General features: G+C 40.0%; 1 protein-coding gene across 2 annotated transcripts in view; it reads right to left on the reverse strand.

Moving 5' to 3' along the window:
* CSMD2 (CUB and Sushi multiple domains 2) overlaps nucleotides 1–19,882 on the reverse strand; it is a 1,405,803-nt gene that overhangs the window by 488,872 nt on the left and 897,049 nt on the right. For both annotated transcript variants that reach the window (XM_077296071.1, XM_077296070.1), the window contains exon 6: nucleotides 4,270–4,382. In XM_077296071.1, coding sequence (XP_077152186.1) covers nucleotides 4,270–4,382 — 113 coding nt within the window. The remainder of the gene's footprint in view (nucleotides 1–4,269; nucleotides 4,383–19,882) is intronic.

Below are 19,882 nucleotides of genomic sequence, written 5' to 3' on the forward strand. Positions count from 1 at the left end.
GTTTCTGTGTCTGGAAAGCTCTTGTGATCTGAAATTGCCACTCTGATGTTATGAGTTAATACTAGAGTCTTAAAGTAATTTCAGGATGGTATTTTGATAGGGTTTTCAGCTGACCATGAAAGTGCCCTTTCTGTCTTCCTGCTATCTAGTAAGCGTACCTCAATTTTGCTAAACCTATTTTCATACTACGTTTGTCATTTCATCTAAAATCACCGCCAATATATGTGGGGGCCTCTGTCTGCCTATCGGGGAAATTTCTCTAGAGGTGAGCCAGGACTATATTTTCCTCTGCCAGGATTAGTTAGTCCTCCGGCCGGCGCTGGGCGTCTAGGGATAAAAAACGTAGGCAACGCTACCCGGCTACTGTTAGTTGTGCGGCAGGTTTAGTTCATGGTCAGTTTAGTTTCCATCCTTCCAAGAGCTAGGACTTATGTTTGCTGGGCTATGTTCTCTTGCCATTGAGAACCATAACAAGTGAGTATACTCTTCACTAAAAGAGAAGTCGGATGAAATTAGCGAGCATATGACCACAGTGAGAATACTAGTGAGTATACTATTCACTAAAAGAGAAGTCAGATGAAACTAGCGAGCATATGACCACAGTGAGGATACTAGCGAGCATATGACCACAGTGAGAATACTAGTGAGTATACTCTTCACTAAAAGAGAAGTCGGATGAAACTAGCAAGCATATCACCTCAGTGAGGATACTAGCGAGCATATGACCACAGTGAGAATACTAGTGAGTATACTCTTCACTAAAAGAGAAGTCAGATAAAACTAGTGAGCATATGACCACAGTGGGAATACTAGTGAGTATACACTTCACTAAAAGAGAAGTCGGATGAAACTAGCAAGCATATGACCACAGTGAGAATACTAGCGAGCATATGACCACAGTGAGAATACTAGTGAGTATACTCTACACTAAAAGAGAAGTCAGATAAAACTAGCGAGCATATGACCACAGTGGGAATACTAGTGAGTATACACTTTACTAAAAGAGAAGTCAGATGAAACTAGCGAGCATATGACCACAGTGAGAATACTAGCGAGCATATGACCACAGTGAGAATACTAGTGAGTATATTCTTCACTAAAAGAGAAGTCAGATGAAACTAGCGAGCATATGACCACAGTGGGAATACTAGTGAGTATACACTTTACTAAAAGAGAAGTCGGATGAAACTAGCGAGCATATGACCACAGTGAGAATACTAGCGAGCATATGACCACAGTGAGAATACTAGTGAGTATATTCTTCACTAAAAGAGGTCAGATGAAACTAGCGAGCATATGACCACAATTGGGAATACTAGTGCGTATACACTTCACTAAAAGAGGAGTCGGATGAAACTAGCGAGCACATGACCACAGTGAGAATACTAGCGAGCAAATGACCACAGTGAGAATACTAGTGGGTATACTCTTCACTAAGGCTACTTTCACATTTGCGTTAGAATCCACAGTGTATATCCGCAACCGCAAACGCATGCAAAAACGCATGCAATGTCTGATAACGCAGCGTTTTTTATCCGCATCAGCTTACGCATGATGGTAAAAAAAGCAGCATTTGCATGCGTTTTTACATGTGTTTGTGCTTTTTATTCGCATGCGTTTGATATTTCCAGGAGGGTGTGTCTTTAATGGGCATGCCCAGTCCGAAGTAAGCAAGCGCATCAAACGCATGCGTACGCAAAGACATGTGTACGCATGCGTTCCCATAGATAGTAATGCATTTTTTTGCCGCATTCCTTGCGCTAACAACCGCATATGTTTCTAGGCGGAAAATTGACGCCTCTAAAATTACTACTTGCGTTTACCGTGCCAAACCGCAGACGACGAAACGACGCATGCGTCGTCAAACGCGGCAAAACGCAACCTATCGCAGACTCATGCGTCCCTAATGTTAAATATAGGAAAACACAATGCATGCGGATAATTGTGGAAGAAACGCTGCGGACACAACTGCAAATGTGAAACCGGCCTAAAAGAGAAGTCGGATAAAACTAGCGAGCATATGACCACAGGTAGGGAAATCAAATACATGTGCTCACATGACCATCCACCTGCACAGGGAACTGCAGATGTTTCTTCCAAGATTTGTCAACCCCTTTAAATCGAATACCTATACAAATATACATCTTCTGGTGGCTCCTATTCACAAGCAAGCATACCACATATTGTGCAGCATTTGTCTACAACTGCATTGTAAAGTATATTCCAGCTTACTTTTCATTCCATTATTGGTTTTATTGCCAATATAAACTAAATAAAGTACACCAAAAGGACATGAATGTACCAGAGTGTGGCAGAGGTTCATCAAAGATGGGAATGAGAGGATGGCATGGGGACTACTTGACTAAACATTATATATGAACTGCTGGGGAAAAAACTGTACAAAACTACTTTGTGAAATGACAACTAAGCTAAACCTTTGCCCAGGGTTAAATAAAGCTGAGCTATACAGTTGGCATACATTTGGTTAGTAAAGCCAGTGGGCATATTGGGATATAGGCCTTCAGATGTTCCTGGCATTTATGTCAAATTTCCACCACAGACCTGGTATGTATTTTGCTGTAAAGGTGCGACCATTACTGCACAGAGCCCATAATAGCATGAAAACTAGGCCGGTGCCTAATATACTAAATAGAGAATACCTAGTACTCGTTAGTCTTACTGTTTAAAGCCACAGATATAGGAGAGGGCAGATGAACTAGTTGCCCCAGATCATTAGAGAGGATCCACTGCCTAGAAATGATACTTCATAGGAGGGGGTGCTTGTTCCAGATTTTGAATTGGGGCTCAGGAGATTCAGGTTACATCATTATCAGTATTATTTGTACTCTTACTGCCAGAAACTCTCAGTTTATCATCTTCTCGTTAAATAAATCTTCGCTATGCCTTATGACTATCTCACTGTGGCTTTGTTAAATGCGAAACCTCAATGCTTCCAAAGATTAGTATTGTCAAACAGTAATGAAAAAAACTGAAATGACAAAAAGCACAGCATGTCAGTTCTGCCTTTTGGGATATCTGTGCTTCTGTGAATACAACTGCAAAGCTTGATAGACTAAGGAAACAGATACGTCTTCTCATGAATCATTTATACAGCAAAAGTCGGCATACTGTAATAAACAAGACTAGATTATGCTGCCTGAGCTAAAAAATTGCAAAAGGCACACATTAAGATTGATGCTTCATATGTCAGTCTAAAACTATAAGTTGTGCCAAACTGATTAAACGGCACATATTTCAGAATTAATATGGTGCATTCTGGTCGTATTTTGCTCACGAATATAGAAACGTCATATCCACAGCACTTTACATACATTATCATCACTGTCCCCATTGGGGCTCACCATCTAGGTTCCCTATCACTATGTCTTTGTTGTGTGGTAGGAAACAGGAGGAAACCCACACAAACACGGGGAAAACATACAAACTCCTTGCAGATGTTGTCTTTGGTGGGATTTGAACCCAGGACCCCAGTACAGCAAAGTAACAGTGCTAACCACTGAGCCACCGTACTGCTAGAATAGAATTGGTTCACTAATTTTTTTCTGAAAACTTGATAAACATGTAGAAAAGACAAAGTTCTTACCCAGTTCAATTAAACCTGGGCACATTTCAATACTAAAAGTTATAGCGAACAATATGGCATGCAACATGATTTGTGACAAATTAATTGAAAAAAGTCAATTGAAAAATTCCTACCTAAGCATTTGTAGAGCTGAACCATTTCTTGCTACATTTTCCATTGACACACAAGTACAAAGAATGCAAAGTGTGACTAAAGTAAAGGTCACCATTATGTATTAGACTAACATCAGCCGAACCTGCCGATACCACACTCACAAGGGTGTAGGAGGAGTGCAGGATTCTCATATGAAAGGGTTGCCCATAGTCCTACATAGTCAGCTTGTTAGAGATTCTGGCTCTGGTTCTGGGATGCCTTCAAGCGGTTGGGGAGGAAATTGTAATTTTGCCTGGCAGCTATTCAGATAGGTGAAGATAAGTGGTTGCAACAAGTCCACCATAGCGGGAACTATACTGGCTAACAGTAAGGTTCTTCAGAGGGACAATGTCCTATTACGTTTTAAGCAAACATACTGTAAGTACAACATACTGTAGCTTATAACAAGACTGATTTATCTAACTTATCTACTTACATGACGTCAGTTCTGTATATAATTCAATCATTTTCAATTTTCAAAGCAGAGTCTGATGTTTAGGTCAATATATATAATTTCTGTGATTTTCACTCACCTTGGTATTGCGCACTGAAACCCTTCTGTCTATGATTGCCATCAGAAGTGAAGTGAATTCGTAGCCAATTCTTGCTGCTGATGACTGGGGGTGGTGAATTTGATCCTGTAAACCTGAAATAGAAACGTAGATATTAAGGAATGGGGACTACATTAATTCTCACATGTAGTTAAACCTTACAGACTGTATCTAAGTACCCATTACAAACCATGCAATGAGTAAACAGGTTTTATAGCACCCAAATATTGATACCTGGAAGACTTCAGTTTTGTTGTAGCTATGGTATAGCTATTGTAGCTATAAGGAGTTGGAAATGGCTAAATTTGAACATATACAGTATGCATGGTTTTCTGCAAAGAAAAAATTAGGCAAAGATAACTGTCTACAGAAAAGTGTTGCTTTTTTAAGTGTACAGTTTACATCATATTCCAAAGCTACTTTGCTGATGTGATCAAAATCTTTATTTCAGGGTGATACATGTTGACACTTTACAAACAAAAATTGTACAGACTTTTAAAGAGACCATATACTGCAATAAATAAATCTAACTTCTCTTTGATTCCAAGCCATGGATTGTTTATTTTGAATTAGTAATGATCAAAGCTGCAGAAATAGAACTTTTGTATTTTGCCCGACCTGGAAATTTAATTTATTCTATGTGAAACGTATGTACACCATTATGGCCTGAGGTCTCTAAAGACCCAAGAGCATAGAAAATAATAAGTAAAATATAATAAAAAATGATATTGACCCAAATCTCACCTGTATTGCCTTGTCTAGCATCGTTGCTTTGGTCCATTTATCTTTGGCCTGATCACTGTGGTCTTCACTGGGTCATCTTAGGCATTTTCCTGCATCCTGAGCCAATCAGCTCAGCTCCTGGAACCCAACAGCCTTGGCATTTCTTGTGGTGTCTAGGCTGTGACTTTATGAGGTTTCATGACATCACAACCTAATCAATGCAAGAGATGCCAAAGATACCACGTTCCGGAAGACACTAAAAAATGGCCCAATGAAGTCCACCCTGGTGACAAAATCAAAAGAAATAAGTGAGGACCAAGGTGAGCATTGTTTTTTTTATTTTCATTAACCCCGTTCCTGATTGTCATTTTGAAAAAAAATGCGTAAATCGAACAGCAAATAATACCGATTCTGGTGAATTTTTGTTGAAATTTAAAGCAAATTTCAATTTTTCTTGAAACAATTTGCTCATCTATAACTTTTATACAGTTTTCTCAACACGAACTGCGTAGAGTATGTCAATGTATGATCAATGTCAGGATTAGCTGACAATCTAATGCATATAAGAGCACTCCTACTTAGACTACTCCCTTGTGGTGGAAGTTGCTCAGTTTTCCTTCAGTATCATCATGTAAGACAATGCAGATCTTTCAGGACAACAGACGCTCTTTGCAAATGTTCTCCACTGTAAATCAGAAATTAAGATACTGACCTCTCTTTATTAACTCATAATTCCCCAATAATGTATATAGCAATGAATAATCTCAGCTAGGCAACCTCTTGAAGGGGTTGTTCAGGTAGAGATAAGAGTCTGCAGTCACTGTATGTGACTGTAGACTGCCAAATAGTGATAGGATGTGGTACACATTCTTTCAAGATTCCCTGGTATTCCCCGAGCTTTCCATGCTTGCAGACAAAAGTCGTATGGCTTCTCTTAAGATTCTTCTGTTGAAAAAAGCAGGATGAGTCTAGTTGGCATGTGCCCAGTAGCATACAAATTACATACGTGTGGTCACATGACTGCCAACTACAATGGAGGAATATAAGGGAACCATAAGAGTGTACGTTCCATGCACAGACAGTGTCTGCAGACTTTTCTCCCAAGACTTTAAGAGGTTTAAAACATTTTTCATGGTTTCCTTTTTTTTGACATGTAAAAAAGTATTTCATTTTCATGTAGTTTTTAACGGTGTTCTATTTTTATTTCATGCATTTTTATGTTTTTTAATCCTCTTTAGAGAATCCAATGAGAAAAAACATGGAAAAAGCATCACACTTTGAGCATGTTGCATAGGGGAAAAAAACTGAAAAAAAAAACTGAAAAAAAAGGTTTCAAAGGTGTAATAAAACACTATACAAAAATACACTGATTGTTGTAGGTTTTCTATTTTCCTATTGGCTAATAACCAACGTCTGTCTACATTTGTGGCTCAAAAAATGTAATACATTAATAAAAAAGGCCACTTTATTGTAAGTTACAGTTGTTCTCAAAAGTTTACATACCCCGGCAGAATTTTTGTTCAGGGTCATTTCGATGTTTTGGGTGGTCATTATGATTTAAAAAGACAAAACACTGTAGTTTGACAATAAATGGCTTCACCCAACCACTAACCATGAGTGGAAAAAAAGTTTTGGTGTTATCATTCATATTCTCTGAAAAAGGCCAACAAAGAAAAAATTCTGCCGGGGTATGTAAATTTTTGAGCACAACTGTATATTAATGAGAAATGTATAATTTATGGCTCTAGGTTTAAATGATTTTGGCAACATAAAAAGACTTGTAAGATCTAGCAAAAGTAAGAGTTCAAAACGAGAACCAATTCTTGAGTTCTTCATGTTTTCCATGAGTGTTCAGCACAAACTAAGAACAAATACTTGGGTTATTGTATTGCATGAGCCCTTCGGTGAGCTCATTGAGGAGAGTTTCACTCATTGAAGAGTGGGGCCACTTGAAAAGCAGACTAATGTTTATTAGATAATAAGCCAGAATCCACTATGACTGTTATGCCAGAATTCATCCATATTATCCTAGTCATAGAGGTTAAACAATGCTCTCAATAAAAATATTTCATTAAAATGTCACTCTGTGTTCTGAAAACTCTAATCCTTCTCATTTATACTTTCAAGTCTGAATCTATGCTGATAATATATGTTTAAAGTCTAATTAGTGTGGAAAGCTGGCGGGGTAATCAGTTTAGACACTCCACGCAGAATGAACCTCTTGTCTGGGTACTCTGCCATAGAACAACAGACGTATAGAGAATACACATGTGCACAAACACATTTATAGCTGCTCAAAAAAAGCACAATAATGCTATAAAAAAGAGTATAAAAATTATTTCTTATAAAAAAAACCCTGACCTCCTGAGTTGTAAAGTAATTTAAGGGGAATTGCTTCTAAAGAGGGTACCAGTCATAAAATTATGGTTCTTTTTTAGGTAAAAATGACTCAGTAAATAATAGGGACGTATACTCAAGCTGGCAATTTACAATTATGGTGGGCGAATGGGTCTCTTCAGGTGAAAACTGCTAAAGTGGCATGTTCTTCTATATCTGCTGAAAATAATTTCTATACATGACTCTCACACACACACACCTGGATTTCATTTTTATTCCAGAGCAACAATAGTAGCTGGCGGATCACAAAATCCTAAATATACCAAGATTTTCTTCACTACAGACTACACCTGGCATCTGTGAGGAGTAAATACTGTTAAAAAACCTATGATAAATTGCATTGGTTTGTTCTAGTATAAATGCAAAAATACCTGAAGTAGGTCAACACTGAAATATCAAATGATGGAAGCACTGAGCCAAATAGATAGTTTAGAGATGAAATGTGAATAAAAATACAGACTACAATACTGATTGAAAGAAAGTGAAGACTATGTGGGGACTAAGGGTCCGTTTACACAGACGGCAAGAAATGTCCACCAATGAGAAAACTTTTACTGATTGACAGTCGTTTGCATAACAAAGCAAACTATGTGAACTGAGCGATCAATACTAGATCAGTCAGTACACATAGGCTCCCATCATTTTTGGTAGGGCGAGTCCTATTTACCCAAGGCAATGCACTGCCAAGAACGATGCTGTCATGCTGTATAAAGACCATTTCCCCCAATTTATGAGGGTTGTGCTTGTTCCTCGGGTGATCGATAGCCTGCTTAAACTGCAAAATAATTGTGAAACGCTCCATTCACAATTATCATGCAGTGTAAATGCCCCTTAGGAAAAGGCTAAATGTAGAAGATGATACATATCCACAATCCAGTAAGGCATGTTACACCATACCGGCATATTGGGTCATTTTCATGAGCAGACCATGGGGAGATTTGGTAAATTTAGACAGTAAACATCTAAGCTAGAGAGGCAGAATTGCACCTACTCTGTCACAGAAGCGTTTCTCTTTCTCATGCTACCTCTTGCATGGTTTACTTTTTACCAATATTTCGCCACAAAATAATGACACATGCTGTTATGAAATCAGGTGCATTTTATGCCATCTATGATGCATATTCTAATCTGGTTAGTCAGATACAAAAAGTTGAAAACATGTCATAAGCTTGGCACTGAGCAAGTAGGTAAGTTTTTTAGCAGGTTGATATGCCAAAATATAAGGTAGTGGCATTAGAATTTTCTTATTAATTTACGTGCTAAATGTTAAGTACCCAGGGAAAAGCTCTTAACATACATGATAAATGAAGGCTATGACTGATGCTACACAGTCATCCAAAGACAAGAAATATAGTGTAGTGCAGTGTACGCTCGTTCAAAATTCCAAGGAACCCACTTGGAAGCTTAACAGCATAAAGATATATAAAGAGCGTCCAATCATGGATGACATCAGTTGGCCACAAAATTCCATGTGAAAAGAAAATGTTTTATTAACCAGACTCCATGGGATTGAATAGTGTAGTCTAATACTTCATCATATACCTTTTTATGTATTGTACTGACATATGCCAGCCACATGAAGACAAAATGGCCACTCTATTGCCACTGACTAATAAACCTTTGTGGGCACATTATTGTGAACAGTTAAGCAAGTTGAAGATTAAATAATCTCTAAAGACCTAAAGTTAAATACAACATATTTATTTTGTATCGTAGGCAAAAATATATATATTTTCATCTTTTATATTTTAAAAATTACAAAAAGAAAAATGGGCCAATACCCATTGAAGATTTGTGTGTTCAGATAACTTTAACAAAGTTCACCACTAGGGTTGAGCCATTTTCAGAAGTCGCCGACTTTTGGCAAAGTCGGGTTTCATGAAACCCGACCCCTGTGTGGGGTCGGCCATGAGGTCGGCGATCTTCTGAATCTGGTATCGGAATTCCGATACCGAGTTCCGATATGTTTGCGATATTGGGAATCGGTATCGGAATCCATATTTAAGTGTTAAATAAAGAATCAAAATAAAAAATATTGATATACTCACCCTCGGACGCGCCCTGGTACTAACAGGAAGAAAGAACCTTAGTCATCTAAGGTCCTTCATGCGCTCATTCTTAGGAAGGAAGGCTGCCGGAAAGAAGCAGGGCGCGTCCGAGGGTCAGTATATACCTAATAGGAATATACTCACCCTCGGACGCGCCCTGCTTCTTTCCAGCAGCCTTCCATCCTAAGAATGAGCGCGTGAAGGACCTTAGATGACGTTGCGGCTTGTCCATGTGACCGCTCGCGACCAATCACAAGCCGCGACGTCACCGCAGGTCATTCACGCGCTCATTCTTAGGAAGGAAGCCTGCCGGTTAGTACCAGGGTGCGTCCGAGGGTGAGTATATCAATATTTTTTATTTTGATTATTTATTTTACATATTAATATGGATCCCAGGGCCTGAAGGAGAGTTTCCTCTCCTTCAGACCCTGGGAACCATAGTATCCCATTGCACTGCATTGGGTTTCGTGTTTCGGCCGACCCCGACCCTGACTTTTTTATAGGATCGGCCGATTTCACTCGACCCGACTTTTGAGAAAGTCGGGTTTCGTGAAACCCAACCCGATCCTATAAAAATAAAAGTCCCTCAACCCTATTCACCACCATCAGAAAAGGCCAGGTGATACAAATTTCCCAGCTTTATGTAAACCCAGCCTCAAAGTGTTTTCAAGTTGCTCTTTCTTCAGTTCGAAATGTAATTAAGAAGTGGCAGTTAACAGGAACAGTGGAGGATAAGATAAGGTAAGGAAGACCAAACAAAATTTCAGTGAGAGTTGTTTGTAGGATTGCTAGAAAGGCAAATCAGAACCCCCGCTTGACTGCAAACATTGTTCTACTGTTCAGAGACATCTACAAAAATATGACCTTCATGGAAGAGTCATCAGTAGAAAACCTCTCCTGCATCAAAAGTATGCAAAACACCGGGCATTTGTCGGAGTTACTCCAGTCACTGGTGTGGGCTGATAGAAAAACTGCTCCCATCTGCCTACACCTGCTGTCACTAATAACTCTGAGAGCAGGCGTTGGCTAATGGTGTATTCATCAGCCAGCACCTACGCTGAAACTAAATCATTTTTTTTTTAAACGGCGTGGGTTCCCCTGTATTTTTGATAACGAGCCAGGCAAAACTGATAGCTGGGGGCAACCCTCAGCTGTCAGTGTTATCAAGGTTGGCTATCAAGATTAGAGGGATCCCCATGCTGTTTTTTTATATGTCTAATCACAGCTCTGGGCTCACGCTGTCATTTGACAGCTTTGGAACCGTGGCTATCTGACCGACAGTAATGATTTTTCCACCGATCAGAAGCAGTGTTTGCTGTGCTGTTATGCACATGACAGCGTGGCAAACACTGGATGTTCGGGCCCCCTATTCAAGTTAATGGGGTCCAGGTACTGTTCTGGTACCCGAACCCAAACTTTTTTTAACTGTTCGGCCGAACCTACCGGACCTGAACATCCACGGGTCCTCCCATCTCTACTCACCAACCTTTAAGCATGAGGGGTGGATCAGTCATTCTTTTGGTTTTTGTTGCAGCAAATAGCACAGGGAACATTTCACTGGTAGAGGGAAGAATGGATTCAATAAAATTTCAACAAATTTTGTTGCAAACATACCATCATCTGTACAAAAGCTAAAGTTGAAAAGAGATGGCTTCTACAAATATATAATGATCCTAAACACACATCCAAATTCACAATAGACTACCTCAAAGGCACAAGGCAAAGGTTTAACAATGGCCCTCACAGTCCCCTGTTCTGAACATCATTGAAAATCTGTGGCTAGACCTCAAAACAGCAGAGCATTCAATCCAATGATGTATAGCCTAGCTGACTGGGTACAGTGGTTCTGGCACACATCAGGCTCTGTATGTACACTGTCTATTGACAGTGAACTGTTTATTACAGGAGGAGTCTGAGTTGGACCTTTTAGAGCATGCCAGCTAGTCACAGCTGTGATAATGTCCTAGTGATAAAACCTTCAATGTAAGTAAACAACAGCACACAGCTTGATAAATGACACATACTTGAATTATGGGTTTTAACTCCTATCTCATGCTGTACTCAGATTACAATGCAAAAATAGTCCCTAACAGATTTCCTTTAACAATTTCCACACCCATGAATCCTATCACTAAAAAATAAGCGCTGCAATCTCATAAGATTTCCTGTCAATTGGCTTAAGCCAAAAAATCATTTTATACTATTCCAATGTTTAGGTTAAAGCTCCCCATACACCTTAGACCAGGGGTCTCAATTTGCATTCCTCGAGGGCTGCAAACCATACATGTTTTCAAGATTTCCTTCGCATTGCACAAGGTGTTAGGGCTAGCGGAATGCAACAAATAATAAAGAGATTGATACGAGGTGCATTTGCAGCCCGGGGTCCACCGTGGAGAGATGGTACCTGCTGCTATGTAATGGCGGATGGACACTTAGCTCACACATGGGTTAGACTTCACCCCGTGTGAAATGGTAGCGAGTTCTGTTGCTTCACAGAGTCGCACAATATGCTGCACCCTGTTAGCAGTCACAAGGTGCAGCTTCAAGACACTAGTGGGATCCCTAAGAATCACCCCCACTAATCTGGTGATTGAACTGGTTTTGACCCTCGGTGGCTTTTGAGCCCGCGCCTGAGGAAGCCCCGAGTCAGATGCACAGTTCAAGTGTGAATTCCCACCATATACTGACGGTTGTCAGGAGAGCACACTGATGGCACATGGTGCTGTAGAGATGGGCACTGCAACATGTCCTTAGTGTTCAAATAGCACTGTCGGGAGCTAGATAGCTTCCACCATTCGCGAGCAGTCAACAACACGAGGAATGGGAATGATTAAGGAGCTTTCATCCATCGACAGTCATTCATCTACACACACATTGTCAAGGTACTAGCACATGGCTGAGCGGCCATGCGCACCTTTTATAGCAGTGGCAGACCGGAACCTTCCAGATGGTCCAATAGGAACTGCAACGGGACCTGAACATGTGACCCCCAACCTCCAATGGGAGGTCATCCCGTGATCATGCTCAGTATGAGATAAGCAGCACTTAGTCCCAGAAAGGCCTGCTTGCTGCTGGTCAGTGATGGCTACAAGGGCAGAGCCTGGAAAGGCAGCAGTATCAGCTTGAGCCAGATGCTGGGACCGATGTCTCCGCTGAGCAGGTTCCACTGTGGCTGAAGAAGAATGGGAGACCGCAGTGGACATGGTTTGAGATTCCCACTGAACAGTGGTGGGAACTCGACATCTAACATTACCCCTCCTAGGGCCCCCCTCCCTGGACCTTGCTACATTCAAAGGCTGCATTGAGCAGCGGAGCCTGAATGTGCTCCACAGGCTCCCAGATTCTGTCCTCTGGGCCATGACCCTTCCAGTTCACCAGATAGAACTTTTGCCATGTACCACCTTGCACCCCAAGATAGCGTTCACCTCATAATCATCCGTGGACAAACCCGATGTACTGGCAGATGACTCAGAAAACCGGGACATGTGAACGGACTTTAAGAGGTGCACATGAAAGGTGTTAGTGATACCCAGGCATGGAGGAAGAGCCAGATGATAGATCACAAGGTTAAACTGTTCCAGAACCTTGAAAGGCCCTAAGTAGCGAGGCACAAACTTTGTTGACTCAACTCGCAGCCTGATATTGCGGGCTGAGAGCCACACTAAGTCACCAGGAGCATAGGTTGGGGCAGGACTCCGATGTGCATCAGCAGAGACCCTCATTCTTTCCTTGGAAGCCCAGATAGCCTCCTGTATATGGTCCCAGATGTCCCGCACTTCCATTGCCCAGTCTGCCACCCTAGAGTCGGCAGAAGACACGGGCATGGGCACAGGAACCCGCCGATGCTGGTCGTAATTAAGGAGGAATGGGGTCTGCCCAGTGGAGTCGGCTACAGCGTTGTTCAAGGCAAACTCTGCCCATGGTAGCAGGCATGCCCAGTCATCCTGCCTGGCTGAGACAAAATGTCATAGATATGTGACCAGGGTCTGGTTGGCCCTCTCTACCAATCCATTCATCTCAGGATGGAACGCTGAAGAGAGATTCAGCTCAATACTAAATAGGTGACAAAGCTCTCTCCAGTACCGAGACGCAAACTGGGGACCCCGGTCACTGACAGTCTTGTCAGGCATACTGTGTAAACGGAAGACATGTTTGACAAACAACGCCGCCAAGGCCCGTGCAGAAGGTAACCGTGGGAGAGGCACCAAATGCACCATTTTAGAGAAACAGCTGTCTGTGGATGGATACCATGTTTTAGCATAGGTGGTTTTCCTTTTTTGGATGCTGACCTTCCTGTGGTTGTTCCTTCCCGGTGAAAGACCTGGCTATTCATTGCTTGCATTGAGAAACACGTGATGGTGTCTCCGCGGCTTTTCTACATGCATTTGCATATTTCCCTTTCGGGATGGGGCAGTATTCTGGAGGTATTTCAGAACTCTTTGTTCACCAAGGAGATAAGCCGCCTCCTGAGATGTCAGGTGATGGCTTTCTTGTAAAGAACACAGGAGCACTAGGCCGAACAAGCGCTCCTGTGTGGGACAGCCGCTAGTAATGGCTGTCAGCCACAGCTTCATTCCAACACCATCTAATATGTACACTGGACTTTACACAATCTGATTTTCAAGTGCTATAACTGTAAGCAGTAGGAGCAAGGATATTGAAGAAGTAGGTACAATGCAGGGGTTTAAGAGGTTATAGGGGGGCCATTTCCACTTCCAAAATGGGGGACTGTGAATTATGATGAGTAATTAAACTGCAATGGGTCATATAATGTTCTTGCACAGTAGCCCCTTTCTATCTGTGTCTGCCAGTGGAGAGTAGTAATAGTCTAATGAATGTTAATAATAGTAATAATAATAATAATCATCATCATCATCATCAACATCATCATCATCATCATCATCATCAATGGTAACCATAACATTCTTGAGTTTACATTTTGGAATATTGCTCTTGTCTCAACAAGTAGTTTTGACTGTTGTTAAATATATTGAGCTCATTGTTGGAGCTTTAACTTAAGTATAGAAAAGCTTTGGTTCGGCTTTTATTGCAAGGGTCAGGACCTATTGTATTTAAATTATACTTGTAACTTTTACAGATAAGTGTTTAATAAAAAAAAGTCCCATCTGAGACCATTCACTTAAACCTCTAAAAGGAAGAGTACAAACAGAAGATCTAAATAATGAATGTGATTATATTTATATCAATTTCAGTTAAGTCCAGCTTCATTAGGGGACTTGGCATGGCACAGGAGAGAAAATCCTATTCAATTAATTAGTTGTATTAGAGATAGAAGAGAATTTAAACTTTTTTGAAGCTGGTGAACCCATGCGGTGAGACTTTGCTCTTAATAATATATACACCCATTTAATATAGATACTTAACCAAAAAGTACAGTATATATATCAGTTAAAATACAGTATTTAATAGATCTGCATTGTACTACTTAAGAGCTTCTAACCACCAGACAAGGCAATGGATGGACTTTTTTTTAAACATCAAAAACCAAGATAAAAATCCATCCAGGATAAGAAGAGATCAATAAAAATATATAAATTTATTTCAATATCTTAAAAATGCCACTCATTGATAAAAAAGCAAGATGTCTCACAATAGGAGAGATGTCACCAACACCAATGCTCATTAAGGGTGGATGCCAGTATCCATAGTTTCTATAATACGGCTAAATACTTTAATTCTTAAATAATGCATAAATAATTCCAACAGCCATCAATCATTATGGGATTCACTCATTCTCATAAGGATATAAATAACCTAGGTATCCATTAGATATTAAATTCAGACAATAATTATCAGAGGGCACCAAAAAGCCCTAATACTAAGGGTATGTGCACACGCTGCGCATTTTGCTGCGGATTTTGTTGCGGATCCGCAGTGGACTGGCCGCTGTGGATTCACAGCAGTTTTCCATGAGTTTACTGTACCATGCAAACATATGGAAAACAAAATCTGCAGTGCACGTGCTGCAGAAAAAAATGCCAGGAAACGCTGCGTTGTTTATTCCGCAGCATGTCAATTCTTTGTGCGGATTCCGAAGCGGTTTACACCTGCTCCATAATAGGAATCCGCAGGTGTAAAACCACAGGTGAATTCCTCACAAAAAACGCAGAAAAACCACGGTAAATCCATGGTAATTCCACAGTAAATCCGCAGTGAGGATTACCTGCAGATTTACCAAAATCAGTGCGGAGAAATCTGCACACCTTTCCGCAATGTGTGCACATTCCCTAAATATCTAAATCGAGTAAAGTCGCAATAGACCCTTACATGTGCATCAAAAAACTCAGAGCAAACACTGTGCACTTAGTAATTAATTTATAGCCATATCTTAACAAGAGTCCACAGAAGGAGAAATAAAGGTAAAAGGTACTCAATGCATGATAATACAAACTACGGTCTTACACAGCCCAGTACCATAGCTATCCCATAACAAACTGTGTGGAGAGATTTATCTGCAAAATCTTAGTGGCGTCCCCTCACCCTGATGCACGTTTCACCACTGGCTTCTTCCGGGGTGTGAAATAAACCCATTAAATATAGAAACTTAACAGAAAAATATATATCAGTTAAAATACAGCATTTAATAGATTTGCACTGCAATACTTAAGAGCTTCTAGCCACCAAACAAAGATTATGGTGTTTTGTTTGTTTTTTATTTTCACCTTATTCTAATTTAAATTGTGCTTTTTTATGGTCTATTTTACATGTATTCGCTTGCTTGGTTTTTCTTTAAGCTTGCAATTTTGGGTGGAGTTTAGGGTTTCAAGATGTTTTCAGATGATTTATTGATTGCGACTTTTTAAAAAGTCACAGTGTTTGTGAGCAAATATATTCCAGTCTCCCTCTCTCTGGAATGATTTTATGTGCATTTAAAATTTTTGCACATATTTTGAATCATTTTATTGGAACATACAACTTTTCATGCTAAAAAGTTGCATTAAATGTTATAAATAAAAATAAAGAGCAATGTTTATTTTGTCCACACTATCTATAAACAGAGAGATGGTGATGGAACACTTAGCTATTTTAAATTAATTTAAATCTCCTGGTCCAGATGAAAGAGATAGCAGAAGAAATTGTAGAACCAATAGCCTGAATATTTGAAAATTCCTGGAGAACAGAAGTCCCAGAAGATTGGAGAATGGCAAATGTTGTCCATATCTTCAAAAAAAGGAAAGAAGGCGGAGCCAGGAAATTACAGGCCAGTGAGCCTTACTTCTATACTAGGAAAGATCTTTGAGCAAATTATTAAATAACAAGTATATAGAGTAAGTACTTGGATAAGAACACAGTAATTAACCAGAGCCAGCATGGGTTTGCAGCAAACAAGTCATACGAGACTAATCTAATTTCCTTCTGTGATGCAATCACTGACTGGGTGGATCAGGGAAGTGCGGTAAATATAGTATATCTCAACATAAGTAAAGCATTTTATAAAGCAACTCATACTATCCTTATTGAAAAAAATGACCAAGTATGGGATTGACAAGCCTACAGTTAGGTGGATTCATAACTGGCTCACTGATTGTACTCAAAGAGTGATAATAAATGTGTTTCAAGTGGGATATTACAAGGCTCTGTCCTGGACACATTTTTATAAATGTTGTGATGGAAAACTACTGAGCTCAGAAGAGAAGAAGCACTATATGACTTTTGGAGCGCAAAATTGTTTGGAATAGATAGCGGACCCTTTGTTACATTTGCAAAGCCTGTGGTGTGCCTAAACAGTAAAAACCACACATAAGCAACACCATTTTACAAACTACACCCCTCAAAGAATCCATCTAGGGATGCAGTGAGCATATTAATACCATATATGTGTCATGTAATGTTACACCATACGGCGGTGAAAAAAAAAGTAATTATAATTTTTCCACTAAAATGTTGTTTTTGTCCCAGTTTTATTTTTTTATAAGAGCTAATAGGAAAAAAAGGGCCATGCAGTTTGTTGTGCAATTTCTCCTGAGTGTGCCAATACCCTATACGTAATTGAGAACTACTTTTCAGGCACAGTAGAAAGCTCAGAAAGGAAGGAATGCCATGTTAGAGTTCAGATTTTGCTGGAAAAGTTATCTGAACCATGTCACATTGACAGAGCCCCTGAGGTGTCAGAACAATAGAACCACCTGATATGTGACCCCATTTTACAAACTATACCACTCAATGAATTCATCTAAGGGTGCAGTGATCATATTGATACTAGGAGTATGTCACAGAATTTTATACAATTCAACGGTGAAGAAAAAATAATTTTTCCCAAAATTTTGTTTTAGCCCCAGAATTTACATTTCCACATGGTGAAATGGGTAAAAATGACAGGCAAATTTATCACACAATTGTGGCTGTACAGTACTGTTTGGCCATACGGAGTGGAAGTAGCACTATTTGGCTCTTGGAGCACAGATTTTCCTTCAAACGTTTGTAAACTGCATATACAGAGCCCATAAGTTTCAGAAGAGCAGAAGCCCCCCTCAAGAGTCCTTATTTTGGAAATTACACTCCTTTTGGAATGTATCTACCAATGTAGTGATGATTTTGACTAGATTGCTTTTGCCCAGAAACAAGCAGCAATGGATGTTGCTGAGTAAAAGTTGTGAATTTGCCATTATAGTGCCCAGTATATATATAAGTTTTTTATTGGGAACATTTTAGTTTTTTGCTGGATGAGTTTAGGTTTTTATTGGGCAACGCGGTGGCTCAGTGGTTAGCATTGCAGCGCTGGAGTCCTGGGTTCAAATCCTACCAAGGACAACATCTTCAAGAAGTTTGTATGTTCTCCCCATGTTTGTGTGGGTTTCCTCCAGGTTCTCTGGTCTCCTCCCACATTCCAAAGACATACTGATAGGGAATTTAGATTGTGAGCCCCAATGGGAACAGCAATGACAATGTATGTAAAGCATTGCGGAAAAAGATAGAGTTATATAAGCAAAATGTCACGCTGCAGCAATGCAGGTATGTGCAGACTCCACGAGGGAGAGTGGGTGAGAGAAAAAGAGGTCACACTTGCCGCACCGCAGCCTAGTGCACGCTGCACTGCGCCACCAGGTGGCGACAGAGAGTGGTCAAAACGAGCCAAGTCAGTAATGGTTGGGAAGCATATAGTTTAAAGGGGAAAACAGAACTCGTGGTCAAAAACACAAGCTGAGGGTCAGAACCAGCCAGGAGCAAAGGTACGAGAGACGTGTGACAGAGAACAGAGTCAGAGTAAGCCAAAAGGTCAAAAAGCCAGACAGACGTGTGGTAACAAAGACGGAAAACAGGAGACGAAGTCAGAGTTTTAGCCAAGTCACAAACAGAGGCGATACACACCAGAGTCACACTAGGTCAGGTACGGGAGACAGGTCAGGTACAGGTAAGGGAGGTCAGAGGCAAAAAGGAACACTGGGGTTTCACAGGTTAGCAGTCCCAGCAAACCCAAAACTATCACTGACACAAGCTGCCAGCAAGATCACCAAGAAATAGCCACTCCCAAATCAAAAAGAGGCAGAAATAGTTAACCCCACCATGACCAGGCCGGAGTAAGAGAAACAAAGCAAACTCAGACCCGGATCATGACACAAAAGCATAATAAATTAATAAATTGGTACAATTTTCGGTAATAAAGCATTTTTTTATTGCTTTCTATTCCGATAATAGATTTCTTTTAACTTAATAAAAACATTCATTTAAAAACTGCATTTTGTTTTAAATTGTGTTACCTTTGTATAATATTTAAATTTGTTTGATGATCTGAAATATTTAAGTGTGACAAACATGCAAAAGAACAAGAAATCAGAAAGGGGCAAAAACTTTTTCACACAACTGTATACCAGTTTATAGTCCAACTCATTTATTTAGTTTTCAGTAATCTCATGTAATTTGTACAAATGAGGGTGTGGCCCCCCTTTCTCAGCTATGCATTTTCTCTGTATAGCTTCCCATGTATGGGTGTCTCAGTCGGGACCCTGTCATGCTCTACCCTTATTCACATTGATGTTGTTTGACATATGGTAGGGTTTTAATACTAGAGACAGGTTAGGACCATCCCGATGGGTACACCTTGTAATGGTGGGATGGCTTTTATGCCTTTTTTAAATCAAAATAGTTGTAACCAAGTGCCCTATATAATTTACATGCACTATTACTATTTACTTATGTACTTGCTCTAGGGTATATGCTCTTTTTATTTGTTTTTTGCTCAGGTTTTTTTTATTTTATAACTAATACAATTATTTAATAAAACAGACATGTCAGGAGAGTTGACAGATCTTTTTAAAAAATACTCAAATACTCAAAGATGTTGGATTGGAGAGATTTATTATTTAGTATTAGGTACAAAAACATTTAAAAGCCTGTGAGCTGAATAAACTTTGTTTTTACTTCCAAATGTTTCATCTTCAATGTGACCTTGGATGATACATGCATTT

This window comes from Ranitomeya variabilis, chromosome 3 (assembly GCF_051348905.1).
Source record: "Ranitomeya variabilis isolate aRanVar5 chromosome 3, aRanVar5.hap1, whole genome shotgun sequence".
NCBI classification, from domain to species: Eukaryota; Metazoa; Chordata; class Amphibia; order Anura; family Dendrobatidae; genus Ranitomeya; species Ranitomeya variabilis.